The sequence below is a fragment of the Trachypithecus francoisi genome, unplaced genomic scaffold (genome assembly GCF_009764315.1).
Source record: "Trachypithecus francoisi isolate TF-2019V2 unplaced genomic scaffold, Tfra_2.0 Lachesis_group10, whole genome shotgun sequence".
In the NCBI taxonomy this organism is placed as follows: domain Eukaryota; kingdom Metazoa; phylum Chordata; class Mammalia; order Primates; family Cercopithecidae; genus Trachypithecus; species Trachypithecus francoisi.
In genome coordinates this window covers 36,372,300-36,400,273 of record NW_022681455.1, presented here as the reverse complement: position 1 = coordinate 36,400,273, position 27,974 = coordinate 36,372,300, and the positions used below count along the sequence as shown (strand labels likewise).

At 43.6% G+C, this 27,974-nt stretch overlaps 1 protein-coding gene across 1 annotated transcript in view; it reads left to right on the top strand.

Moving 5' to 3' along the window:
- The window catches only part of PXT1 (peroxisomal testis enriched protein 1), a 60,159-nt gene extending 32,930 nt beyond the window's left edge, over nt 1-27,229 (top strand). Inside the window, exons 3-4 of the mRNA XM_033219819.1 lie at nt 17,085-17,215; nt 25,947-27,229. Coding sequence (XP_033075710.1) covers nt 17,085-17,215; nt 25,947-26,051 — 236 coding nt within the window. The 3' untranslated portion in view covers nt 26,052-27,229. The remainder of the gene's footprint in view (nt 1-17,084; nt 17,216-25,946) is intronic.
- The last annotated feature ends 745 nt before the right edge of the window (nt 27,230-27,974 follow it).

Here is a 27,974-nt window from a genome sequence, read left to right as displayed (position 1 = left end):
TTAATTCTTACATTTTTGAAGTTGTTAACATTTGCATTCTGACCTCCAGCCACAATCAGCTCTTCCATGCTATCCATAAGTTGTTTCTTAAAGTTACAAACCAATAAACTTGGTTTACATTATAGTATCTATATAGTGTCTATCACCAGGTCTAATGATAGTAGCTGACATTTATATAATACAGGATTTTTTTTTTTTTTTTTTTTTTTTTTTTTGAGACAGAGTCTGGCTCTGTTGCCCAGGCTGGAGTGCAGTGGCCGGATCTCAGCTCACTGCAAGCTCCGCCTCCCGGGTTTACGCCATTCTCCCGCCTTAGCCTCCCGAGTAGCTGGGACTACAGGCGCCCACCACCTCGCCCGGCTAGTTTTTTTGTATTTTTTAGTAGAGACGGGGTTTCACCATATTAGCCAGGATGGTCTCGATCTCCTGACCTCGTGATCCGCCCGTCTCGGCCTCCCAAAGTGCTGGGATTACAGGCTTGAGCCACCGCGCCCGGCCGGATTTATTGTATAGTAAGTACTTTATGAACATCATTGTTTAATTGTCATAATGAGCAGAAGGTCCCTTTTTAAAAATGGGGAAACTGAGGCACGGAGAAGTTGAGGCTTATCTAAGAACAGGAAGTCAGAAAGTGGTTGAGACAGAACTTGCACCATTTTCTACAGAAGGATAGCATGAATTTTTTTTCTTTAGGTACAAGTTTAGGACCCTTGCCAGATGAAAAGATAATGCGCATCAAGGTCAAATACATATTTTTCTCTTCTCTGTTTTGGGGAGGAATAAGGGTGGTCTTTGGGTCTTGTCAGTTTTCTTTTTTCCATTTCTGTTTATTTCTTCTTTTTAGAGGTAGGGTCTGGGTCTTTGTCTGTTGTCCAGGCAGGAGTGCAGTCGCGCGATCATAGCTCACTGCAGCCCCCAGCTCCTGGGCTCAAGCGATCCCCCCACTTCAGCCTTCTGAGTAGTTAGGACCACAGGTGCACTCCATCACACCTGGCTATTTTTCTTTCTTTCTTTTTTTTTTTTTTTTGTTAGAGACAGGGTCTTGGTCTATATTGCCCAGGCTGGTTTCAAATTCTTGGGCTCAAGTGATGCTCCTGCCTCAGCTTCCCAAAGTGCTGGGATTGCAGACATGAGCCACCCTGCCCTGCCACTTTTTAAATTTCTGGTAGTGACTAACTTCAAACACTTCAGGATCTCTTTCCTTCTTAGCAGATGGACCAGTCTCCTGTTTCATATACAAAATTGATGTCATCAAGGGTAAATACCTGAATCTTCCTCACTTCTTCCAGACTTCCTTAAATAAGCATCATATCTTATCTCCTGTCCTGTCTCAAAGGAAGGAGGAACCCTCCTCCTGTTTAATCCTCATATTTGCATTCACATTCCTCCTTAACTTCTGGGACTTCACCTCAACAATTTGCCCTACTGTATCTCCCATTTTCTGTTGCTCCTGATCTAATTCCTCTCCTCAATCTGCAAACCTGCTCAAGACTCAACTAAGAAAGTTCCTGCAACACACCTCCTCCTCAGCTACTGCCAATTCTCTCATTCCTTCATCAGGACACTTTAGAAGAGCAGTCTACACATATTGATGCCAAGTCCAGTTTGGTAACTCAAATTCATGCTCACTGTCATGAAAATTTCCATTCATCCCTACTGCAAGACCAGTTCTCTTTTCTGATACTTAGAGCCTGGGTTATACCAGCAATTCTTTTTGTTTTATTTTATTTTATGTATTTATTTATTTTTGAGACACAGTCTAACTATGTTGCCAAGGCTGCAGTGCAGTTGGTGCAATCTCAGTTCACTGCAGCCTCCACCTCCCAGGTTCAAGCAATTCTTCTACCTCAGCACCCCTTAGTAGCTGGGATTACAGGCACATGCTACCATGCCTGGCTAATTTTTGTATTTTTAGTAGAGGTGAGGTTTCACCATGTTGGCCAGGCTGGTCTCGAACTCCTGACCTCAGATGATCCATCTGCCTCAGCCTCCCAAAGTGCTGGGATCACAAGCGTGAGCCACCATGCCTGGCCAGCAATTTTTTTTAAAGGATCAATTTGTCCTTGGCAAGAGACTTTGAGCCTTCCTGAGATTGATTTGTAGGCCTGCTAAATTTAAGCAAATTCTTTTGAAATTATTATTCAGGACAAAGATTGTTAAGAATTAAACTTTTAACTGTAATAAGTTTGATTATGAAAGGACATGCCTTTTGAGATGGTGCCATAACTATTGATTTTGTACTTGAAATATTTGCATCTTCAAAGCGATTGAATTTAAAGCACTAGCTAATGCTCTAAAATCCTCATAAAAGAAACCACTTTCCTCAACTAAAAGAAGAGGTCACTTTGAGTTTGACATGAAGCCTTCAGTTCTGGTGAGGTGGTTTGTCTCTGAGAAAGGGAGACATATATTTTCCAATCTGTCAGCAGATGGCCCAGAATGTGGAGAGGCCAAGACTTCCAGTACTTTCAACCTCATTTTTTTCCACATTGTGTCAACATTCCAAAGGTAATGTTCAAATACTTTCTTGAAATTCCTTTGAACAGTCTGGGACTTAGGGGTGGTGGCTACCAGCAGTGAAGACTCTATGTCCTGGAATGACTTTGCCTTGAGAAAAATCACCTAAAATTATGCCTAGTTATACAGATAAAGTGCTGCCGGGTTTAACACAGAGGAATATCTTTTTGGAAGGAAGTATAAAACAATCCCTTCAGTTTAAACTTCAGCCACATTTTAATTTGCTTCATATTTGGACTATAAGCTTCCTATATGATATTTTATTGTTTTCCGGACTTTCTCATTTCCTTTCCTCCTCTCATCCATGTGATTTGTAATTATTACATCCTCAAACTTCCCCAAGTTCTAAACCATACAATCACTTCCACCAAGTCTCCCTTTCCACTGGGAACTTCCCTTTGAGAGTTGTTCTCTTGCTCCAATCTGGTTACTCTCTAGGCACATTGCACCATTGAGATCCTGGGACTTCTGTACACATAGTTGGACCCACCTTTTGTTAAATCTTGTGGCTTTTTCTTTCTTAATTTAGTCTTACTCTATTTATTGTGTTTTACTGGAATACTTCCTCAAGAGACTTCCTAACAAATAGTGTATGGGAGAAAAATTCCTGAGTCCTTGCATGTGTGCAAATGTCTTCATTCAATTCTCACATATTTTTTATTTTTATTTTTATGTTTTTAGAGACAAGATCTCACCCTGTTTCCCAGGCTGGAGTGCAGTGAAGTGATCTTTAGCTCACTGTAACCTTAAATTCCTAGGCTCAACCTATCCTTCTGTCTCAGCCTCTTGAGTATCAAGGACTGCAGTCTCATGCCACCACATATGACTAATGTTTAAATTTTTTGTACTGATCGGAGTCTCACTATATTGCCCAGACTGGTCTCAAAATCCTGGGCTCAAGCAGCCCACTCATCTCAGACTCTCAAAGTGTTGGGATTACGGTGAGCCACTGTGCCTGGCCCCACCTCTCACATATTATTGACAGTTTAGCTGGGCATAGAATTCTAGATTGAAAATAATTTTTTATAAAACCTTTGAGGGCATTAAAAAATTTCTCCCACTATTTTCTAGTATCCATTGTTGTCGATGGGAAGTCCGTTGCTGAATGAATTCCTGTTTCTCCTCAAATGCTTTAAAGAGTCTCCTTATATTTATCCTTGGTGTTTTGAAATTTCAATATGTTCAAAGGGTGAGGTTTTTATTTCCCCATTTGCTGTCCTGAGAACTCGGTAGGATTTTCTAATATGAATGTTTGTGCCCTTTAGGTCTGGGAAGCTGTTTTGCGTTGTTGGTTTATTTCCTCCTCTGTTTCACTCTTCCTGGAATTCCTATTAATCAGATGCCGGTCCTTCCATGTTGTTCCTCTGTATTGCCTATCTTTTGTCTCATGTTTTTCAACTTCTGATTTTTTTTTTTTTTTTCACTGAGATTTCCTTGACTTAACTTTTTTCAGGCTATCAATTGTATTTTTAATTTTGGCAATCATATTTTTGAAATCTGAAAGATTTTGTTCTAGGAATTTTCTTTTTTCATAGCATTCTCTTTTGTTTTATGAACGTAATATTGTCTTAAGTCTCTCTCTAAACAGGCCAGGTGCAGTGGCTCATGCCTGTAATCCCAGCACTTTGGGAGGCCAAGATAAGAGGATCGCTTGAACCCAGGATTTCAAGAGTCTCTTTTTTTTTTTTTTTTGAGAGGGAGTCTCGCTCTGTCGCGAGGCTGGAATGCAGTGGCACGATCTCGGCTCACTGCAACCTCTGCCTCCCAGGTTCAAGCGATTCTTCTGCCTCAGCCTTCCGAGTAGCTAGGACTATAGGCACGCACCACCACACCCAGGTAAATTTTGCATTTTTTGTAGAGACGGGATTTCACCATGTTAGCCACGATGGTCTGGATTTCTTGACCTCGTGATCCGCCCGCCTTGGCCTCCCAAAGTGCTGGGATGACAGGCGTGAACCACCGCGACGGGCCTATTTTTTTTATTTTTGTTTTTATTTTTGAGACGGAGTCTCGCTCTGTCACCCAGGCTGGAGTGCAGTGGCGGGATCTCAGCTCACTGCAACCTCCACCTGCTGGGTTCAAGCATTCTCCTGCCTTAGCCTCCCGAGTAGCTAGGATTACAGGTGCACGCCCAGCTAATTTTTCTGGTTTGGCTTTTTTGTTTTTTTTTTTTGAGACGGAGTCTCGCTCTTTTTGCCCGGGCTGGAGTGCAATGGCGCGACTCGGCTCACCGCAACCTCTGCCTCCCAGGTTCAAGCGATTCTCCTGCCTCAGCCTCCTGAGTAGCTGGGATTATAGGCATGTGCCACCATGCCTGGCTAATTTTGTATTTTTAGTAGAGACAGGGTTTCTCCATGTTGGTCAGGCTGGTCTTGAACTCCCAACCTCAGGTGATTCACCCACCTCGGCCTCCCAAAGTGCTGGGATTACAGGTGTGAGCCACCGCACCCAGCAATTTTTCTGTTTTTAGTAGAGATGGGGGTTTCACCATGTTGGCCAGGCTGGTCTCGAACTCCTGACCTCAGGCGATCCTCCCGCCTTGGCCTCCCAAAGTGCGGGGACTACAGGTGTAAGCCACTGCGCCTGGCTCCACTCTTATTTTTAAAAACCTCTCTAAACACATACATTAGAATTTGCAAACATTATTTTCTGTTCACTGAATTATGTGTTTTCTTCAGGATTACCGTTTTGTTTATCTGGTATTTATTTTTTTGGCAAGGTCTTACTCTGTTACCCAGGCTGGAGAGCAGTGGCAAGATCTTGGCTCAGTGCTCGACATCTTGGGCTCAAATGACCTTCTCACCTCGGCCTCTGAGTAGGTGGGACTACAGACACACATCACCATGCCTGGCTAATTTTTTGTTTGTTTTTATTTTGTAGAGATGGGGTCTCACTATGTTACCCAGGTTGCTTTTGAACTCTTGGCCTCAAGTGATCCTCCTGCCTTTGCCTCCCAAAGTGCTCGGGTTACAGGCATGAGCCACCTTGCAGGTAATTCTTTGTTATTTTAGTGAAAGATACAGTGGGTAGCTAGTGTGGGTTTTTTCTGCTGTTATGTGAGAACTGTTCCCCCAGGTGGGTAGTGATAACTAACATTTATACAGTGTTTACCTGCGTTCTAGGCACTGTTCTGTGTAAGTTAAATATATTAACTTATTAAGTCATCTCAACAACTCCTCTATGAGGTAGTTACTATGGTCTTTTCTTTTCTTTTCTTTTCTTTTTTTTGAGATGGAGATTCACTCTTGTTGCCCAGGCTGGAGTGCAGTGGTGGGATCTTGACTCACCGCAACCTCTACCTCCTGGGTTCAAGCAATTCTCCTGCCTCAGCTTCCCAAGTAGCTGGGATTACAGGTGCGTGCCACAATGCCTGGCTAATTTTTGTATTTTTAGTACAGACGGGGTTTCCCTATGTTGGCCAGGCTGGTCTCAAACTCCTGACCTCCGGTGATCCGCCCACCTTGGCATCCCAAAGTTTTGGGATTACAGGCATTAAGCCACTGTGCCTGGCCATGGTATTTCATTAAGTTTACTATTCCATCAATTGTAAGATGAACCATTATTTTGTTTACTACTAAAAAGGTAAATAATGCTGTTGAAGTATGACGTGCCTTTATAAGGTTATAAGACACATACTGATAATGCATGTATTAAAAATCTTAGAATGAATGAAATAATACATTACTATTGCCGTTTTACAAATGAAGAAACTGAGGCATGGACAGAATGGATAACTTGTGGCAGGTTACATAGTTAATATGTGGCAGATTTTATATTTGAACCCAAGTTTTCTGGCTTCAAAATTCTACCACTATACCTGAGTGCCTCTCCAGGACTCTCTCTAATGGAGGCTCAAATAGTGCATAGGAGGGTTTTGAGTTGTCTGGGATTTAGGGAGATGAGTTAGTTTCTAGCTCCACGTCCCCAAATGCCAGAACAAAGAGACCTTTAATTTGAGGTGCCAACATCCATAAAGAAGCTTCTGCTTTCACCACAGGGTTTGACCTCTTCCGTTAAAGAATAGTCTGGATTCCTTCCTTCCTTCCTTCCTTCCTTCCTTCCTTCCTTCCTTCCTTCCGTTCTTCCTTCCTTCCTTTTCTTTTTCTTTCTTCTTGCCTTCTTCCTTTTTTCTTTCTTCCTGTCTTTCCCTTCTTCCCCCTTCCTCTTTCTTTCTTTCTCCCTTCCTCTCTTCCTCTCTTCCTCCCTTCCTCCCTTCCTCTCTTCCTCTCTCTCTTTCTCTCTTTCTGCCTTCCTGCCTTCCTTCTTTCTTTCTCTCCTTCTCTCTTTATTCTCTTTCTTCTTCTTTTTTTATTTTGAATTTCACTCTAGTTGCCCAGGCTGGAGTGCAATGGCTCATTCTCAGCTCACCGCAACCTCTGCCTCCTGGATTCAAGCTATTCTCCTGCCTCAGCCTCCCAAGTAGCTGGGATTATAGGCATGGACCACCACGCCCGGCTGATTTTGTATTTTTAGTAGAGACAGGGGTTTTCCATGTTGGTCAGGCTGGTCTCGAACTCCCGACCTCAAGTGATACACCCGCCTTGGCCCCCCAAAGTGCTGGGATTACAGGCATGAGCCACGGCGTGCCCCCTCAACCCCCGCCTGCCTGCTTGCTTTCTTCTTTCTTTCTTTCTCTTTCTCTTTCTTCTTTCTTTCTTTCTTTCTTTCTTTTTTCTTTCTTTCTTTCTTTTTTCTTTCTTCTTGCCTTCTTCCTTTTTTCTTTCTTCCTGTCTTTCCCTTCTTCCCCCTTCCTCTTTCTTTCTTTCTCCCTTCCTCTCTTCCTCTCTTCCTCCCTTCCTCCCTTCCTCTCTTCCTCTCTCTCTTTCTCTCTTTCTGCCTTCCTGCCTTCCTCTTTCTTTCTCTCCTTCTCTCTTTATTCTCTTTCTTCTTCTTTTTTATTTTGAATTTCACTCTAGTTGCCCAGGCTGGAGTGCAATGGCTCATTCTCAGCTCACCGCAACCTCTGCCTCCTGGATTCAAGCTATTCTCCTGCCTCAGCCTCCCAAGTAGCTGGGATTATAGGCATGGACCACCACGCCCGGCTGATTTTGTATTTTTAGTAGAGACAGGGGTTTTCCATGTTGGTCAGGCTGGTCTCGAACTCCCGACCTCAAGTGATACACCCGCCTTGGCCCCCCAAAGTGCTGGGATTACAGGCATGAGCCACGGCGTGCCCCCTCAACCCCCCGCCTGCCTGCTTGCTTTCTTCTTTCTTTTCTTTTCTTTCCTTTCTCTCTCTTTTTCTTTCTTTTCTTTCTTTCTTTCTTTCTTTCTTTCTTTCTTTCTCTTTCTCTTTCTTTTTTCACCTCTCTTTCTCTCTGTCTCTTTCTTTCTTTCTCTCTTTCTCTTTCTTCTTTCTTTCTTTCCTTTTCTTTTCTCTCTCTGTCTCTCTCCTTCCTTCCTTCCTTCTTTCCTTTCTTCCTTCCAGACAGGGTCTTGCTCTGTCACCCAGGCTAGAATGTAGTGGCACAATTATGGCTCACTGCAGCCTCAAACTTCTAGACTCAAGTGATCTTCCCACCTCAGCCTCCTGAGTAGCTGAGACTACAGGCACACACTACCACACCTGGCTACTTTTTTGTATTTTTTCTAGAGACACGGTTTCGCCATGTTGCCCAGGCTGGCCCCAAGTGATCCACCCACTTCAGCTTCTCAAAGTGCTAGGGTTACAGGCCTGAGCTACCTTGCCTGGTCTGAATTCTCTTTTCTTTTGTTTTATTTGCCTGAACTCTGTGCTGGGTACAGTGAGCTGGGGGCACCAAGTGGTGCAGTTGGTCCCCATCAGACTTCCAGTCAAGGGTGCGTCTCCCTCTTCCAGTCTCTGGGTCTTGGCGGAGTAGATGGGCTTCCAAGTATCAGGAACCCCTGTGGTGCGTTCTCTGTGCTTTCTCTCCTGGTTTGTTTATCTGCAGCTTGTCTCGTCTGCTTTCTGCCTTTCAGAAACACAGATAGGTCTCTCATCTGTTGTTTGACCTGCCTCCCATTCTCTTCGGTGTTCTGACCTTGTTCTTTTTCATACTTTCATTTTGGTGAGGTCTTGGGGGAGATTAGGAGAGATGGAGAAACCAATGCTTGTCCTCAGTCTTGAACCAGAAGCCCCTGGATCCCTATTTTTAGTGAACAAAATCAGGAGTGTAAATGGATGACCACCATGTGAGAAAATAAAATATTAACATTATGCCTGGCAGTGGAAAGGCACTTATAAATCTTCACAGCATGTTTGCTCCAAAGCTTTCCTAAATGCAACTGAAGAGACAGGTGGTGGGAGGTCCTGACAGGATTCGCAACATATGTGATAATATTTTTTAAAGTTCCGACACATTGAGGCTGATTATTTCCTTTACAAAGGATTTTTTTTTTTTTTTTTGAAACATGGTCTTTGTCACCTAGGCTGGGGTGCAGTGGCATGATCATGGGTCACTGCAGCCTCGACCTCCCATGCTCAAGCAATCCTCTCACCTTAGCTTCCCAAGTAGCTGGGACTACAGGCACTACCATGCCCAGCTAATCAAAACAATTTTTTTTTTTTTTTTTTTGTAGAAACAGGCTCTCCCTATGTTGCCTAGGCTGGTCCTGAACTCCTGGGCTCAAGGGATCCTCCCACCGCAGCCTCCCAAAATGCTGCAAAGCACCTGGCCTACAAACATTTTTTTTTTCTTTTTTGAGAAAAGATTAACCAAGGCCAGGCATGGTGGCTCACTCCTGTAATCTCAGTACTGTGAGAGGCTGACGAGGGAGGATCACTTGAGCCAGGAATTCTAGACCAGCCTGGGCAACATGGTAAGACTGTCTGTACAAAAAATAAAACATTAGCTGGGCATGGTGGTACATGCCTGTAGTCCCAGCTACTTGGGAGGCTGAGGTGGGAGGATTGCTTGAGCCTGAGAGATTGCAGTGAGCTGTGATTGTGCCATTGCAACAGAGAGAAGCAGAGAGAAGCAATAGAGAGACCCTGTATTTTAAAAAAAGAAAAAAAAAAAAAAAAAAAGCTGGGTATGGTGGCTCACACCTGTAATCCAAGCACTTTGGGAACCCGAAGCAGGTGGAACACCTGAGGTCAGGAATTTGAAACCAGCCTGGCCAACATAGTGAAACCCTGTTTCTACTAAAAATACAAAAATTAGCCCGGCGTGGTGGTGGGCTCCTGTAATCCCAGCTACTTGGGAGGCTGAGGCAGGAGAATCACTTGAACCCAGGAGGTGGAGGTTGCAGTGAGCCAAGATCGCACCATGGCACTTCAGCCTGGGCAACAGAGCAATACTCAATACCTGTCTCAAAAAAAAAAAAAAAAAAAAAAAAAAAAGATTAACCAGCTGGGCTTGGTAGTGGGGCCTGTTGAAGTCCCAGCTATTGTCCTTGGGTCAGGTGTTCACCTCTGATCCAATCTGCTTTGGCCTGGGGTTGTGGTGGGAACATGTAGGAAGGAACCTGATTGCTTAGGCAACAGAATAGATTCTCCTGGAGGGAGAATCTTTATCTAGGAGCAATAGGCTATACCTTTAATACAAGGGCCTGAAGTTGTGTTTTAGGATTCTGAATCATCAGTATTATCACACACTTCGGATGCGGAGGCAGGGGGATTGCTTGAGCCCAGGAGTTCAAGTCCAACCCGGGCAACATGAGACTCCATCTAAAAAAAAAGATTAACCGTGAAGTTTTTCCAAATTCCTTACGGGGCCATTTAGACTATGATTTTATCTTGAGAATTGTGTGTGGATGTATACATATTCCCACAACTTTTCAGTAACAGTTATTACATAAAATGAAAAACTTTTTTCTCCTAGATATTAATATTTTAATACTTGGAAAATAATAGAGTTTTACTTTTTTCATTCGTTTTGATAATCTTGCTAAAGGAATTTTTTTTTTTTGCCTCCAATATGTGACTACGTTAGAACTGTGATCTAATGATTTCTTCCCTGTTACAATGTTTCTTACAATATGGTGGTATAGCTATCTTAGTTCATAAATGTCTATAAGGCGAGTGCACCAACTCTCTTTAGCTAGCAAATAATGTCATATATAGGTTGAGTACTGCACAGCTTTCAATCTGTTTTACATTGAACTTTTATGAGGAGTGGCAAATGACCAGAACTAAAAACACAACCTAATAGTATCACGAAGTTAATTTTTAAATTTCACTTCCAGAGTCTGTGCTGAAGCTGATTTATAGCCAACGTATACTCCTACAGTTTTATGTACATTCGACAGCTCTGGACAATGGAAATAATGGATATAGATATTTAAGATGTTTAGCTGCAGGGAAGATAAATCTACTTCAGTCACCTCCAGAAAGATGCGGTTTCTGGTGAGGATGCTTATGAAAATGAACTTAACTTGAAGGGCTTGGGCTCTGAGGCAGGCTGGCACTGGGGGCCAGTCTTTCTTGAGTCTTCTTTTCTTTTTTTTGGGACAGAGTCTCACTCTGTCACCCAGGCTAGAGTGCAGTGGTGTGATCTCGGCCCACTGCAACCTCTGCCTCCCAGGTTTAAGCGATTCTCCTGCCTCAGCCTCCCGAGTAGCTAGGATTACAGGCGTGTGCTGCCACATCCAGCTAATTTTTGTATTTTTCGTAGAGATGGGATTTCACCATGTTGGCCAGGCTGGTCTCAAACTCCTGACCTTGTGATCCACCCACCTCGGCCTCCCAAAGTGCTGGGATTACAGGCGTGAGCCAGCGCACCTGGCCTCTTGAATCTTGGTTTCTTTCTGATTACCTGTTCAGTTCTCCTCTATTAACCAGCATCCCCTGTCCTTTCAATGCTTTCTTCCTCTTCATAATTTTTACTTGCAAGTGGCTTCAACTCATCATGGCTCCAACACAGTCCTGTGGCATTTGTGATCCCAATGCTACCCATTCCCTTAGTCTCCCGAGTCTATTGAGCAGAGAGGAACCTCACTGACCCTGTTCCTTTTGGGACTAGGTTGTGAGTACTTGGCCAGGCAATGGATTATTTGTCCTTGGGTCAGGTATCCACCTCTGATCCAATCCACTTTGGCCTGGGGTTGTGGTGGGAACATGTAGGAAAGAACCTGATTGCTTAGGCAACAAGATAGATTCTCTTGGAAGGGGATGTGGGCAAATCAGATAGTGATTGGCATCTTTAAAACAAGGACCTTAAGTTGTGTTTTAGGATTCTGGATCATCACTATTATCACACATACTCAAATCATTACACTAGTCATGAGTCAATGATGGGGACAGGTTCTGAGAAATTCGGTGATTTCGTCATTGTGTGCACATCGGAGAGTGCGCTTACACAAACTCAGATAGTATAGCCTACTGCACACCTAGGCTAGATGGTATAGCCTATTGCTCCTAGGCTACAAGCCTGTACAGCATGTTACTGTACTGAATATTGTAGGCAATTGTAACACAATGGTGTTTGTGTATCTGAACATAGAAAAGATAGAGTAAAAATATTGTATAAAAAGTGGTTATTTTTTATACCATAAATTGAGCCTGCAGGACTGAAAGTTGCTCTGGGGGAGTCACTGAGTGAGTGGTGAGTGAATGTGAAAGCCTAGGACATTACTGTACACTACTGTAGATTTTATAAACACTATACTTAGGCTACACTAAATTTATTTTTAAAAGTTTTTCTTCAGACCATCCTGGCCAACATGGTGAAACCCCATCTCTACTAAAAATCTACAAAAACGGCGTGGTGGTTCGTGCCTGTAGTCCCAGCTACTCGGGAGGCTGAGGCAGGAGAATTGCTTGAACCCAGGAGGCAAAGGTTGCAGTGAGCCGAGATCACGCCATTGTACTCCAGCCTGGGCAACAAGAGCAAAACTCCATCTCAAAAAAAAAAAAAAAAAAGTTTTTCTTCAATAATAAATTAACCTTAGCTTACTATAACTTTTTATTTTAAAACTTTTACATTTTTAACTCTTTTGTAATAACACAGCTTGAACACAAACACATTGTACAGCTGTACAAAAATATTTTCTTTACATCTTTATAAGATTTTTTCTATTAAAATTTTTTATGTTTTACTTTGTTAACTTTTTGTTAAAAAGTGAGACACAAACACTTATATTAGCCTAGGCCTACACAGGGTCAGGATCATCAATATCACTTTTTTCCACCTCCATATCTTGTCCCGTGGGAAGGTCACAATGCCTTCTTCTGAAATACCTGCTGAAGGACCTGCCTGAGGCTGTTTTCAGTTAACTTTTTTTTTTTTTGGAGGCGGAGTCTTGCTCTGTTGCCCAGGCTGGAGTCCAGTGGCACGATCTTGGCTCACTGCAACCTCCACCTCCCAGGTTCAAGGAATTCTCTGCCTCAGCCTCCTGAGTAGCTGGAATTATGGGTGGACACCACCATGTCTGGCTAATTTTTGTATTTTTAATAGAGACAGGGATTCACCATGTTGGTAAGGCTGGTCTCAAACTCTTGACCTTGTAATCCACCCGCCTTGGCCTCCCAAAGTGCTAGGATTACTGGTGTGGGCCACTGCGCCCGGCCGTTTTTTTTATTTTGTTTTGTTTTTGTTTTTTTTTCAGTAAGTAGAAGGAGTATACTCTAAAATAACAGGCTAAGCACGGTGGTGCACACCTGTAATCTCAGCACTTAGGAAGGCCAAGGCAGGTCGATTGTTTGAGCTCAGGAATTTGAGACCAGTGTGGGCAACATGGCAAGACTCCATCTCTACAAAATATACAAAATTTAGCTGGGCATGGTGGCTTGCACCTGTGGTCCCAGCTACTCAGAAGGCTAAGTTGGGAGGATTGCTTGAGCGACTGGCAGCACAGTAGGTTTGTTTACATCAACATCACCAAACACATAAGTAATGTATTGATGATGTCACTAGGTAATAGGAATTTTTCAACTTCATTGTAATCTTATGAGACCACCATTGTATATGTGATCTGTGGTTGACTGGAACACAGTTATGCGACCCTTGTCTGTGTTCTTATACTGTAGTTAACCAAGTAACAGTGTCCATTAATACATTTTAAAAGGACATTTTCAACAAGACTTGAAAGATGCCTTTCCTGACATCATTTTCTTGGTTCCCTTTTTACCTCTTTGATTTCTTCTCAGTCATTTCTGTGGACTTTTGTTCCTTTGCCTATCTTGTTAACCATCTGTCTTATCCAGAGGTCCTGTCATCACCTGTATTAACTCTCCCTCAATCACAACCACTCTCCTACATTGTTATTGAATAAATGAATGAATGACTCTTAAATCTTTATCTTAAGTTCTACATCCTCTGTGCTCCGAATGTTATCCAAATGCTTGCTAAAATGTCATAAAGGTACCTACGATTTATTTAGTTATTTTGAGACAGGGTCTTTCTCTGTCACCCAGGCTGGAGTGCAGTGGCACAATCTCAGCTCACTGTAGCCTCGACGTCCTGGGCTCAAGCGATCCTCCCGCCTCAGCCTCCCAAGTAGCTGGGACCACAGGCGTGTGCCACCATGCCCAGCTAATTTTTTATAGTTTTGGTAGAGATGGGGTTGAGCCATGTTGCGCAGAGTAGTCTCCTGAGCTCAGGCAATCTGCCTGCCTTGGCCTCCCAAAGTGCTGGGATTACAGGTATGAGCCACCATGCCTAGTCAGTACCTAAAATTTATAAATGAACTCAAGTTTTCTTCTTTCTCTTTCTACTGGCCTCCTCTGCCTTCCACACCTGCCCTCTCTCCATCCCATTCTCTGTACAGGCTGATGCTGCCTTTGCCATTTCAATACCTCAAGCCTGAAAAGTGGGAGTTTCCCTTTTCCTCCCTTTCCCTAGCTAATACTAAATCCCAGCCTATTCTGTTTCCTAAATATATAATCCGTTTCCACTATTACATCCCTATTAGTACTGCTTTAGTTCAGGCTCCATGCTAAGGTTAAGTGCATGAGTTTTGCAGCCAGACGTACTTGAGTTTAAATCCTGGCTTACATTCACTGGCTTTCAAACCCTAGGCAAGTTACTCAACCTCTCTAAACCATCAATCCTCAAACTTGGCTACACATGGGAACCACCTGTGGAGCTTAAAGAAAGTACTGGCCAGGTGCAGTGGCTCATGCCTGTAATCCCAGCACTTTGGGAAGCTGAAGTGGGCAGATCATTTGAGGTCAGGAGTTTGAGACCACCCTGGCCAACATGGTGAAAACCCATCTCTACTAATAATACAAAAATCAGCTGGACACGGTGGTGCTGAGATAGCACCATTGCTGGGTGACAGAGTGAAACTGTTTCAAAAAAATAAAAGAAAAAGAAAAAGAAAATTATTGATGCTTGGTCCAACTCCAAGGCTCCTAATTTCACTGGAGTGGAAAGAGGCCTGAGCATTGGGAGTTTAAAAAGTCTCCCCTCGGGGAGCTCTCCTTTATCTCTACTGGATAAAGTTGAAGCCTCTTCTTGTGCCTTCTCTATTGCCTTTGTCTCCTATGTCCCTCCCTTTCAACAACAGCACTACTTAGAGTTTATGCATAAAACCTTCCTGTCTGTCACCCCCAAGCCTTTGCTCACCTGATCCTTCTGCCTGGAATGTTCTATTTGCACTCTCTCAGCTGGCTCTTCCCCAGTCTGTATCTTCTCCAGGCTAATTCTTAGTCATCCTTCATCCTTCAAGACTCAACTCAGATATCACCTACTTCGTTTGGGATGTCTTCCTGACCCATCTGTGCAAACCTCATTCTTACTCTAACATGTTGAATTGTAGTTTGTGTCTCTTCCACTCGACTCTTTGAGTTCAAGGCTGAAAATCAAAGGTTCTCCAATTTTATTGAAATGAAACAGGTTCAACACAACTCTTGCTTTCTCTATGAAGCCATACTTATGTCTACTTTAGCCCAAATTCATTTCCTTCTCTTCTGTAGTCCTAAAGCACTTGGGAATTGTATCATCTCTAACCTGTGGGTTCTAAGTGACTAAAGGACAGAAACCTTGTTGTATTCTTTAGACCTTCCCCAAAGCACCTACCAAGTGTTAACTTAGAGTGTTGCTTAAAAACGTTCATTGGTTGCTGGAAGCAAATAAAGTTTGGAGAGCTCATCAAGGAGAGTGCGTAAAAATATTAAATGGGGCTGGGCATAGTGGCTCATTCCTGTAATCCCAGCACTTTGGAAGATAGAGGTATGGGAATCGCTTGAGCCCAGGAGTTTAAAACCAAGACCAGCCTGGACAACAAAGCAAGACCCTGTGTCTATTAAAAAAAAAAAAAAAATATATATATATATATATGTATACACACAGAATTTTTATATATAGTTATCCAAAATAGATTTTCCATTTTATATATATGCACACACATATAATATATATGTTATATATTATATATATAGTGGAAAAATCTATTTTGAAAAGCTATAAAGATCTATTACTACTTGTCCAATACAATAGCTACTAACCACATTTGGTTATTAGCACTTGAAATGTGGCTGGTGCAATTGAGGAACTGAATTTTAAGTTTTAATTAATTTTGATTAATTTAAATTTGAAAACTGATAATTGATTTAATTGTTGGAGCCCTTTTAAGTATGTTTGAAATGACCTGGATATGTGAATCTTTTTTTTTTTTTTGAGGCAAGGTCTTGCTCTGTTGGTCAGTCTGGAGTGCAATGATGTGATCATAGCTGGCTCCAGCCTCCCCTCCTGGGCTCAAGCAATTCTTCCATGTCAGCCTCAGTTGAGTAGGTGGGACTACAGGTGTCAGTCACCATGCACAGCTAATTTTTTAATTTTTTGTAGAGACAAGGTCTCACTATGTTGCCCTGGCTGGTCTGAAATTCCTGGGTTCAAGTGATCCTCCCACTTTGGCCTCCCAAAGTTTTGGGATTATAGATGTGAGCCATGGCATCTGGCATGAATCTACTTTTTAAACTGTCAACTTCATGAAATCTAAGTATAGATCAAGATTTTCCGGTGAAAAGTTAGCATCTAAATTGAAGTGTCCTGTAAGTACAAAATAAACACTGAATTTCAAAGACTTAGGTATAATTTTAAAATGCAAAATACATCATTAATCATTTTATATTGATTAATGTTATAATTATGATATTTTGGATATATTGATTTAGGTAAAATAAATTACTAAAATTAATTTTACCTGATTTTACTACTAGAAAATTTAAAATTACATGTGTGGCTTGAATTATATTTCTATTGGAGAGAGCTGATCTGTTCCAATAGATAGGCTTTACTTTTTGATAATTATAAGAACTGAATTTCAACTCTCTCTCTCTTTTTTTTTTGAGATGGAGTTTTGCTCTTGTCACCCGGACTGGAGTGCAATGGTGCAATCTTGGCTCACTGCAACCTCTGCCTCGTGGGTTCAAGTGATTCTCCTGCCTCAGCCTCCCTAGTAGCAGGGATTACAGGTGCCCACCACCATGTCCAGCTAATTTTTTGTATTTTTAGTAGAGATTGGGTTTCACTGTGTTGACCAGGCTGGTCTTGAACTCTTGACCTCAAGTGATCTACCCACCTTGGCCTCTTAAAATGCTGGGATTACAGGCATGAGTCATTGCATCCAGCCAACCCTCTCATTTTCTAAGACAGTTTTTAGTAACTAGTGGTGATTTTACAGATAATTAAGTGGGATTATCTCTTTTTTTCTCAATGCAGATCATAATCTACCTTCTCAGCCCAAGGAGCATAGCATTGGTCAGAAGCATCAGCAGGAGGAAATAATTCACAAGTTGGCCATGCAGCTGAGACACATTGGGGACAGTATTGATCATAGGATGGTTCGAGAGGTGAGGCTTCAGTTTCCCCAGCCAGGGCCTGTCAGGTATGAGGAAAGAGCAAACAAAATCACAGCTGCCAAGTGTCTGAGATGCCCAGGAATTATCAGCCCAGGAATTATCAGAATTAATGGATTAGTACTGTCTGGATTACCAAATATTAGATCTAAACATTGTGAACCTGAGCCAAAGCTGGCATTTAATCTCATACTTGGTACTCAGGCTGTGGTCTGTGGACTGGCAGCATCAGCATCACTTGGTTAGATGTGTAAGATCTGAGACTCCAGCCCACACAGTCGGAATCAGAATCTACCTTTTTACGCATTCCTCAGGGGATTTGTGTGATCACATGCGTTCTGTGACAGACGGGGTGGCGGACCCCTCAGAGCCCAGTTTCTTGCTCTTAGATTCAACAATCCTGTGAAGCTTTCTTGGTGCAGCTTCCACCATGCTGTCCTCCACCATGCATGCCACAGGGAATGCCGTGTCCTCTTTTATACTCAGGTCCAAATGTGGACAACACACAGACTTTTCCTCAGATAAAGCATCCTGGAGACAAAACATGGATAGAAGATCCCAACAATAATGCTATAAAGGCAAGAGGGGGCCAGGTGCGGTGGCTCATGCCTGTAATCCCAGCACTTTGGGAGGCCAAGGTGGGCAGATCACTTGAGGTCAGGAGTTCGAGACCAGCCTGGCCAACATGGTGAAACCCCATCTCTACTGAAAAACACAAAAATTAGTCAGGCATGGTGGCACACACCTATAGTCCCAGCTACTCGGGAGGCTGAGGCAGGAGAATCTCTTAAACCTGGGAGGCAGTGGTTGCAGTGAGCTGAGATTGTGCCACTGCACTCCAGCCTAGGTGACAGAGTGAGACTCTGTCCCCAAAAAAAATAAAATAAAGCAAGAGAGAAATAAAGAGAAAATAAACATAGAGAACATAGGCAATCAAATAAACTATTTGATAGGCCAATTTCATTCCAACAAATATTTATTGAATGCCAGACTCAGTTCCAGGCATTGGTGGCTACAGCAGTGAGCAGCAGTCTCATAGAAATGATGTGGGGAGGGAGCAGATAACAAGGCAGATGAACAGTAAACAGCCAAGTCAGACAGGGATGCGAACTCCAAGCAGGATCAGGGCACACTGATTGATGGAGAGTGACTTCCGATAGGCTGTCAAGGAAGGCGTCTCTGGGAAGGTGATATTTAAGCAGAGACTGAAAATGAGGGAGCTAGCCATGGGAACACCTGGAGTGGGAAAGTGTTCCAGGCAGAGGGAACAGCCAGTGAAAAGCCCGGCTTCACCAATCTACTTTGTGTCTCTGTGGATTTGTCTGTTCTGGACATTTTACATAAGTGGAGTAACACAATATGGAACTTTGTGTATGGCTTCTTTCACTTAACATACTTTTTTCAAGGCTTATCCACGTTGTAGCATGTATCAGTATTTTACTTCTTTTTACAGTTGAATATTCTATTATACAGATATACCACATTTTGCTTATCCATTCACCAGTGGTTGGACATTTGGGTTGTTTCCACTTTGTGGCTATTATGAATAATGATGCTATGAACATTTGTATATAAGTTTTTGTGTAGACATGTTTTTAATTCTTTTGGGTACATACCTAGGAATGGAATTGCTGGGTCATGTGACATCTCTGTGTTTCACTTTTTGAGGAACTTTCAGACTGTTTTCCAAGGTGGTTACACTATTATACACTGTGGTCCACCAGCAGAGTATGAGGGTTCCAGTTTCTTCACATCTTTGCCAACATTTGTTATTAACTATCTTTTTGATTATAGCCATCCTAGTGGGTATGAAGTGTATCTCATTGTGTTTTTGATTTGCATTTCCCTGATGAATAATATGCATCTTTACATATGCTTATTGGTTATTTTTCTCTTTGAAGAAATGTCTATTCATATCCTTGCCCATTTATAATTGACTACTTATCTTTTTAACATTATATGAGTCTTTTTTTTTTCTTGAGACAGGTTCTTGCTCTGTTGCCTAGTCTGGAGTGCAGTGCTGTGATCATAGCTCACACAGCCTTGAACTCCTGGGTTCAATTGATCCTCCCACCTCAGCCTCCTGAGTTGCTGGGACCACAGGCATGTGCCACCACGCCTGGCTAATTTTTTAATTTTTATTTTATTTTATTTTATTGTAGAGACAGGGCCTCACTATGTTGCCCAGGCTGGTCCTGGATTCCTGGGCTCAAATGATCTTCCTGCCTTGGCCTAGGAGTCATTTGTATATTCTGGATTTAAGTTTCTTATCAGATATATGATTTGCAAATATTATATCCCATTCTGTAGGTTGTCCTTTTACTTTATTGATAGTGTTCTTTGAAGTACAAAAGTTTTAAATTTTGATGAAGTTCAATTTATCTACTTTTCTTTTTTTTTTTTTTTTTTGAGACGGAGTCTCGATCTGTCGCCCAAGCTGGAGTGCAGTGGCCGGATCTCAGCTCACTGCAAGCTCCGCCTCCGGGTTCACGCCATTCTCCTGCCTCAGCCTCCCGAGTAGCTGGGACTACAGGCGCCCGCCACCTCGCCCGGCTAGTTTTTTGTACTTGTTAGTAGAGACGGGGTTTCACTGTGTTAGCCAGGATGGTCTCGATCTCCTGACCTTGTGATCCACCCGCCTCGGCCTCCCAAAGTGCTGGGATTACAGGCTTGAGCCACCGCGCCCGGCCTACTTTTCTTTTTGTTGCTAGTGCTTTTGCTTTGGGTGTCACATTTATGTTTTCTTCTAAAGGCCTTTTAGTTTTAGTTGTTAAATTTAGATCTTTGATCCATTTGAAATTAATTTTTACATACATTTTAGTTAAGAGTCTATCTTCATTTTTTTGCATATGGGTATCCTGTTGTCCCAGCACCATTTGGATTTTGTTGTTGTTTGTTTATTTGTTTGAGGCGGGGTCTTGTTATGCTGCCCAGACTGGCCTCAAACTCCTGGGCTCAAGAGATGCTGCCACCTCAACCTCCCGAGTAGCTGGGACTATAGGTACATCTCACTGTGTCTGGAGTACCATTTGTTGAAAAGACGATTGTTTCCCTATAAATTGTTTTGGTGTTATGGGATCTTTGGGGTGCAATTTTCTGGCTGGAAATCTCTGTGGCCATGGCACCTTTTCCCCAAGTTCTTGTCCTGCATCCAGGAAGAATGAGGTACGCAGACAAGTGAAGGGTAAACAAGACAAAGATGAGCTTTATTGAGTGTTACAACAGCTCAGAGGAGATCCGCAGTGGGTAGCTCCTCTCTGTAGGCAGGTTATCCATTGAGTGTTCAGTTCTCAGCAGAGAGGAGGCCCTGGAGAGAGTAGCTCCTCTTTGCAACTAGTCCTCCCAATGTCTGCAGCTCTCAGTGGAGAGGTGGCCCTAGAGAGGGTAGCTCCTCTCTGCCAGCAGGTCATCTCTGCAGCTGTTAGCAGAGAGAGCAGTTCCTCTCTGCAACTTGTTGTTCCCTCATCTCCAGCTGTCAGCAGAGAGGGTAGCTTCTCTCTGCAGCTGATCATCCCATTGTCTCTCTACCCTCTTTCTCCTGAGGACATCATCTGCCCTGCTCTGGCTGAGCCCAAGGCTTTTATGGACCTCAGAGGGGAGGCAGTGCATGCTGATTGGTCCATGGGTGGCCATGGGTGGGCCTGGAAGGGGCACCACCAGTCCCCACTCTGGTGCACAGGACTGGCAGCCTAGCCCCCAGCCTTTAGACCCTCCCTGACCTGAAGGTGGGGTCTCACTGGGGACCCACTCCCTTCCACCCAGGAATCAATCTGCCTCCGGCGCCATGAGGGACTTGGCCCCAACCCCTACTCAGAGATTGGAGCAGGCTCTGGGAGCAGAGAGAGGCCAGGCAGTGGGAGCAGACACCCCTGAGCCTTCAGGGGTAAGGGTAGGTCCTTCCTGGGGCCCCCAAGGGTGCAGGCTGCAGAAATGCCTGGGTCCTGCAACTGGGAGGGTGGCCAGAGTGTCTCCCAGGGAGCTCCTGCCCCAACTCAAGAGGGGTGGGGCTCCCACTGGCTCCATGGAGCATGCGGCCCAAGCTGCACCTTCCTGCTGCAGCCAGCATGAGGGCAGCAGCCATTGCCATCCTTGGCACCCTTGTTGAAAACCAATGGGCTGTAAATATGAGAGTTTCTTTCTGTACTCTCAATTCTGCTCCACTGATCTGTATAGCTATCCTTAAGCCTGCTCCACCTTTTCTTGCAGGACTTTACAAAGCTAGTTTTGACCTAGACATTTGTTCTGTACTATAAACCTATAAACTTGCATTTTAGAATACCTTTTTTGTTGTTGTTGTTTTGAGACAGGGTCCCACTCTGTTGCTCAATTTGGAGTACAGTGGCACTATCTCACTGCAGCCTCAACTTCCCAGGTTCAAGGAATCCTCCCACCTAGGCCTCTAGAGTAGCTGGGACCACAGTTGCCCACCACCACACCTGGCTAATTTTTTTGTATTTTTTTTGTAGAGACAGGATTTCACCACGTTGCCCAGCCTGGTCTCAAACTCCTGGGCTCAAGTAATCTGTCTGTGTCGGCCTCCCAAAGTGCTAGGATTATAGGCATGAGCCACTGCACTCAGCCTAGAACACCTTTAAAAAGACCACAACACATTTAAAAAATAATAGTTTGAAAAATTCCAGCCGAGTGTGGTGGCCACAGTCCCAGCTACTCGGGAGGCCGAGGTGGGAGGATCGCTTGAGCCTGTGAGGTCAAGGCTGCAGTAAGCTGTGATCGTGCCACTGCACTCCAGCCTGGGTAACAGAGTGAGATCCTGTCTCAAAAAAAAAAAAAAAAAAAAAAATCAAATCCTTCTAAGTTTGGCTCTGAAATGCTGAAGGCTTTGCTGCTTCGAAGTTCGAATCAAGGAAATTAACAGAATTTCAAGTCTGGCGTGGTAACTTTCTTTCATATATAGTCATCATTTATTTACCTTTTGTACTCTGTTTAATCAAGCAGTCACATCGATTCTCTAGATGCCTTCCTGCCATTGGTGTATTTAAAGAAACTTTTATTCTTGCTCTTGGAACTGCCTATCAAGCAGCTCATCAAGTTATATTTTTATCTGCTAAATGGATTGTTGTTGAGCTGCCAAATTTTTTGCTCTCTTGTTCTTTTTACTTAAGCGAGTGCTCTGTCTTTTTCAAAAGTGTTCTGTGTTTCTCAAAATAACATCTTTTAGGCTGGGCACAGTGGCTCACACCTGTAATCCCAGCACGTTAGGAGGCTGAGGCCAGGAGTTTGAGACCAGCCTGGGCAACATAGTGAGACCCTGTCTCTACAAAACAATTTTTTGAAAAATTAGCCAGGTGTGGTGGTGTGTGCCTGTAGTCCAGCTACTTGGGAGGCTGAGGTGGGAGGATTGCTTGAGCCCAGGAATTCGAGGCCATAGTGAGCTATGATTGTGTCACTGCACTTCAACATGGGTGACAGAGAGAGACCCTGCATCTGAAAAAGAAAAAAAAATCTTCTATTTTGCCATTGAGTTGTGTGGGGTTTTGGTTCAAGTATGTTTTTTTTTTTAATCTTTTTTTTTTTTTTTTAAAGCCCGGGACATATACTTTTTCTAGATATAAGGCATGTTTTAAAATAGTTAGGCTTCTCATCACTTTTAGAATTTTAAATATGCCTTTGAAATTTTTCTCTCCTTCTGGGTTCTGGAAACTGCTCCCTCCCTGTCCTTATGCCCCTAGGAGTGGTGACAACTCTGTTGTCACTGGGTCTGGGTACTGCCCCATCCTCTGTGGTTTCTCCACACCTTTGTAGAGTCTCTCTATGTAACTCACCTTGAGTTAGCCTAATTTGGATGTGCCATCTGTTTCCTCTGGGAATCTGACTGATGTCATAATGCATAGGGAATTTCTCAGTTTGTTAGAAAGAAAGGAGGGAAACAAACATTTATTAAAATTTTTTCCAGGTACCTTTTGAGACACTTTTTCTTTTTTTTTTTTTTTTTTTTTTTGAGGCGGAGTCTCGCTCTGTCGCCCGACTGGAGTGCAGTGGCCGGATCTCAGCTCACTGCAAGCTCCGCCTCCTGGGTTTACGCCATTCTCCTGCCTCAGCCTCCCGAGTAGCTGGGACTACAGGCGCCCGCCACCTCGCCCGGCTAGTTTTTGTATTTTTAGTAGAGACGGGTTTCACCGTGTTAGCCAGGATGGTCTCGATCTCCTGACCTCGCGATCCGCCCGTCTCGGCCTCCCAAAGTGCTGGGATTACAGGCTTGAGCCACCGCGCCCGGCCGAGACACTTTTTCATGTTTCATTTCATTCTCCCAGTAACCCTATGAACTGCTGTCACAGGTATTTCAGGAGAAGCAGTGGAGTTTCAGAGAGATTACAAAACTTATCAAAGGGCACTTAGCTTCTAAGTGACAAGACTGGAATTTAAATACATGAGCATCTGACTCAGTGTTCTATACTTTTTCTTGTCTGCCATGCTGAAAGGAAACTCATTCCATTTTCCTAGCTGATATCAACTATAAGAGGGGGAGAAAATCCTTTAATGATTTTCATTTGCTAGCAGGACAAAGTCTAAGTTCCTTAGCCTACTGCTAATGGTTTTCCATTCCTTCCTCCATTCATTTCTTCAACTTTTATCGAGCACCTACTGTATGTCAGGCTCTGTTTAAGTACTGGAGATATGGGAGTGATCAAAGAGACAATATTCCTGGTCTCACGGAGTTTGTAAGGGAGACAAACAGTATCTATACAAATAAAGTAGGTAGTTTATCAGATAGTGATACATGCTTTGGAGAAAAGTAAAGCAAGGAAAGGGATAAGGAGTGTTGGGGTTTGCAATTTTAAGTAGAGATGTTAAGGGAAGGCCTCACTGAGAAGGTGACTTTGTTTTATTTTATTTTATTTTATTTATTTTATTTTGAGACATGGTCTCACTCTGTCATCCAGGCTGGAATGCCGTGGCACAAGGTCATCACTGCAACCTCTGCCTCCCAGGTGCAAGCAATTATCACGCCTCAGCCTCCCGAGTAGCTGGGAGTGTAGGCATGCCACCACACCGGCTTTTTTTGTATTTTTAGTACAGGGGTGTTTCACCATGTTGGCCAGGCTAGTCTCAAACTCCTGGGCTCAAGTGCTCCACCAGCCTCGGCCTCCCAAAGTGCTTACAGGCGTGAGCCATAAAGAAGGTGGCCTCTGAGGAAAACCTTGAAAGAAGCATGGGACTGAGCTGTGGGTATCGGGGAGGAGGCAGAGGACTGGAGGCAGGAGGACAGCAAAGCCCCTGGGGCAGGAATGCATCTCGTGTGTTTGAAGAATGGCAAGGAGGCCAGTGTGGCTGAAGCTGAGTGAGGGAGAAAGTCATAAAAGATATGGTCAGGGCCAGGCATGGTGGTGGCTCACGCCTGTAATCCTGGCACTTTGGGAGGCCGAGGAGGGCGGATCACCTGAGGTTGGGAGTTCGAAACTAGCCTGACCAACATGGAAAAACCCTGTCTCTACTAAAAATACAAAAAAAATTAGCTAGGCTTGGTGGTTCATGCCTGTAATCCTGGCTACACAGGAGGCTGAGGCAGGAGAATTGCTTAAACCTGGGAGGTGGAGGTTGTGGTGAGCGAGAGTGCGACATTGCACTCCAGCCTGGGCTACAAGAGTGAAAATCCATCTGAAAAAAAAATATATATATATATATGGTCAGAAGGGTGGGTGGTGGGCAGATTAGGTACAGCCTTGAGGTCACTACAAGGGCTTTTTTTCTAGTGAGGTGGCGCCATTGGAGGGCACTGAGCCGAGGAGCCACATTTCAACAAGTCCACAGAGGGAGCTGTGCTCAGGGGACAGGCAGGGGGAGCATTTGTGTCTGACCCACAGTCTTTTTCTGATGTTCTGACATAAACAGTTGTTACTTTCTGCTCCAAAGTACTTAATATTCACCTCACCTCTTGGCCCGTCTAAGTCCTAGACATTATTAATTACGGTTATTATTATTATTATTATTGAGACATGATCTCCCTCTGTTGCCCAGGCTGGAGTGCTGTGGCACAATCACAGCTCACTGCAGCCTCGACCTCCCAGGCACAGGTGATCCTCCCCCCTCAGCCTCCTGAGTAGCTGGGACTACAGGTGTGTGCCACCATGCCTGGCTAATTTTTTCTAGAAATGAGATTTCATCATGTTGCCCAGGCTGGTCTCAAACTCCTGAGCTCAAGCCATTCACCTGCCTTGGCCTCAAAGTTCTGGGACTACAGGCGGGAGCCACCATGCCCAGTCTTCTCTCCATTCTTCTAGCCTCAAGGCAAATTTGCTTACCCCTTTGACAGGACTAAGAAAGTGTTTTGGGAAGCCAGGGGAATAGGTTATCAGCCCTGAAAAGAGTGTCCCAGTTTGCTGATGAGCCCCAATTTGTTGAGACCAGCCTAGGCAACATAGTGAGACCCTGTCTGCACAAAATATTTTTTAAAATTAGCCAGATGTGATGGCATGCATCTGTGGTCCTAGATACCAGGGAGGCCGAGGTGGGAGAATCTCTTGAGCCCAGAAGTTTGAAGCCAGATGGGAAAGATGGTCAGATAGGCAAACTTCCAAGGCGATGTGAGGATCTGGCCATATGGAAGGTGCTGTCCTTCAGCTCACACAATTCGTAAAGCAGCCCAAGAAGCTTGTTTGCAGCATGGATCGAATTAATACTTTCCATTGTGTTGAATTTTTAACTTTGGATTATTCTATCACTTAAAAACAAAACCTTTCTCTCTGTCTCTCTTTTTTTCAAATAGGATCTTCAACAGGATGTCAGAGATGCACTAGATGGTTTTGTCTTCTTTTTCTTTAGAAGAGTTCAGGTATTGTTGCATTTTTTCTGGAACAACCATTTGCTGTAAAAGGAAAGTAAAGGTCAAGTTCTGCTTTCTTTTTACCCTCTGAGAAACATGAATCCCACTGGGACAGACGGGAAGAACACCCTTCTTCGTCTCCCATCACTGTTGGTCTACACCTGGTTTGTTGAAGAACTGCAGGCTCACGAGCCATTCGTCTCTTCGGAGGAAATAGCTATGAGATGTCTGCGATCATGTCATGGTAAAGCCCAAGGAGTAAACCCCAGGAAGCCTTGCTGCCCAGAAAATGCCAGTACTGTGGATGGTCCCAGGGCTCCTTGTGAGGAAACCTTGAACATTTCCTTCCAGGAATGAAAGAGAATCTCATCCTCAAACTAAAGGTCACAGAAATGGGCACTTTCTCCTGGGCCACTCCCTGGGCACCATGCCCTCTGGTGACCTGTTGGTTCCACTCTCGTTACTCATGTCCAGATCTGCAGTGCCAGCTTCTCCTTCTCAGTGACATGTCACCTCCCTGCCCCAGTCCTGGCTCCAACCCTCTCTGGAAAATCAAAGTGAAACATTTGTCTCTAATACTCAAATCCAACATATGGTTCATCTCATCTACCTTCCCATTTCCATGCCTAGAGGCCCCACGACTAGCACCATTGGATGTTTCCTTCTCAGGCTCTGATTCTACAACATTTACATTCTTGTCTCACCTTTGATCCTCTTACTCCTCTGTGACCCCCTTCAGGTCTTCCTTCAGCACTCCAGTGTTTTCCCATACCACTCGACCCTGCTCCAAGGTGTCTTTCCCTGCTCTGCCATCCTCTTTTAGGCTTGCCTGCTTAAAATTGGGAGTGCTTAGTCCTTGGCCAACAGTCCTGCCTTCTAGAAGAGTGTAAGACCTGAAAGAGTTATGAATCCATCACAAGGCAAAAAATTCTCTGTTCCTATTGCTGGATGGTTTTGCTGTTATTGGTTGGTGGGCCCTTTGCCTGTTGAATGTATTTCACTCATTCTCTCCTGCACGCTCTTACGCAGTTCTTTCACCTCCATTTTTCTCCTTTTACGTTTTTGTCTACCTCATAGTCCCTCTCTCCCCTCCTTTAAAATAATTATAAATATTTAAAAAGTTTGTTGTTATAAATTAAAAGTTTATGTATATATCTTGAGCTCTTCATAGTGGTGTTATTTTTTAAAATTCTAAAAAAGAAATAGTTATTTTATTGAGCATGAAACCCCTGTGCATATTTCTTTCTTGAAGGAGGAACCCCATGGCAGGATCTAGCCACTTATTCTTGCTCATATTGGTTTGTAGACTTTGATTATACATACCATCAACTTTGTCCTTCCAAAGGGAAATGTCTCCATTTTTAGTCTGTCTCAGGCAGTGCCTATTTATTTCTATTATTACTTAGGTTCTGGCAGACTAGCCCTAAAACTTTCTTTTTAAAATTTATTTTGAATAGGTTTTTATTTATATGATTCAAAAATCAAAACAAGGCCAGGCACAGTGGCTCACGCCTGTAATCCCAGCACTTTGGGAGGCTGAGGTGGGCAGATGACAAGGTCATGAGATCGAGACCATCGTGGCCAACATGGTGAAACCCCATCTCTACTAAAAATACAAAAATTAGCTGGGCGCGGTGGCACACGCCTGTAGTCCCAGCTACTCAGGAGGCTGAGGCAGGAGAACTGCTTGAACCCAGGAGGTGGAGGTTGCAGTGAGCCAAGGTGATACCACTGCACTCCAGGCTGGTGACAGAGCGAGACTCCATCTTAGAAAAAAAAAAAAAAATCACAACAATATGAAAAGGTTTACAACAAAAACCCTTTCTCTTATTTTCTACTCTAAATTCCAGTTATGCTTTTTAGTTTTTATGTATTCTTCCAGAGGTTCTTTGTATAAACACTAGTTAATACTTACATATATATACGCACACACATATACACACACATATATTTACATACAAGAGGTAGTGT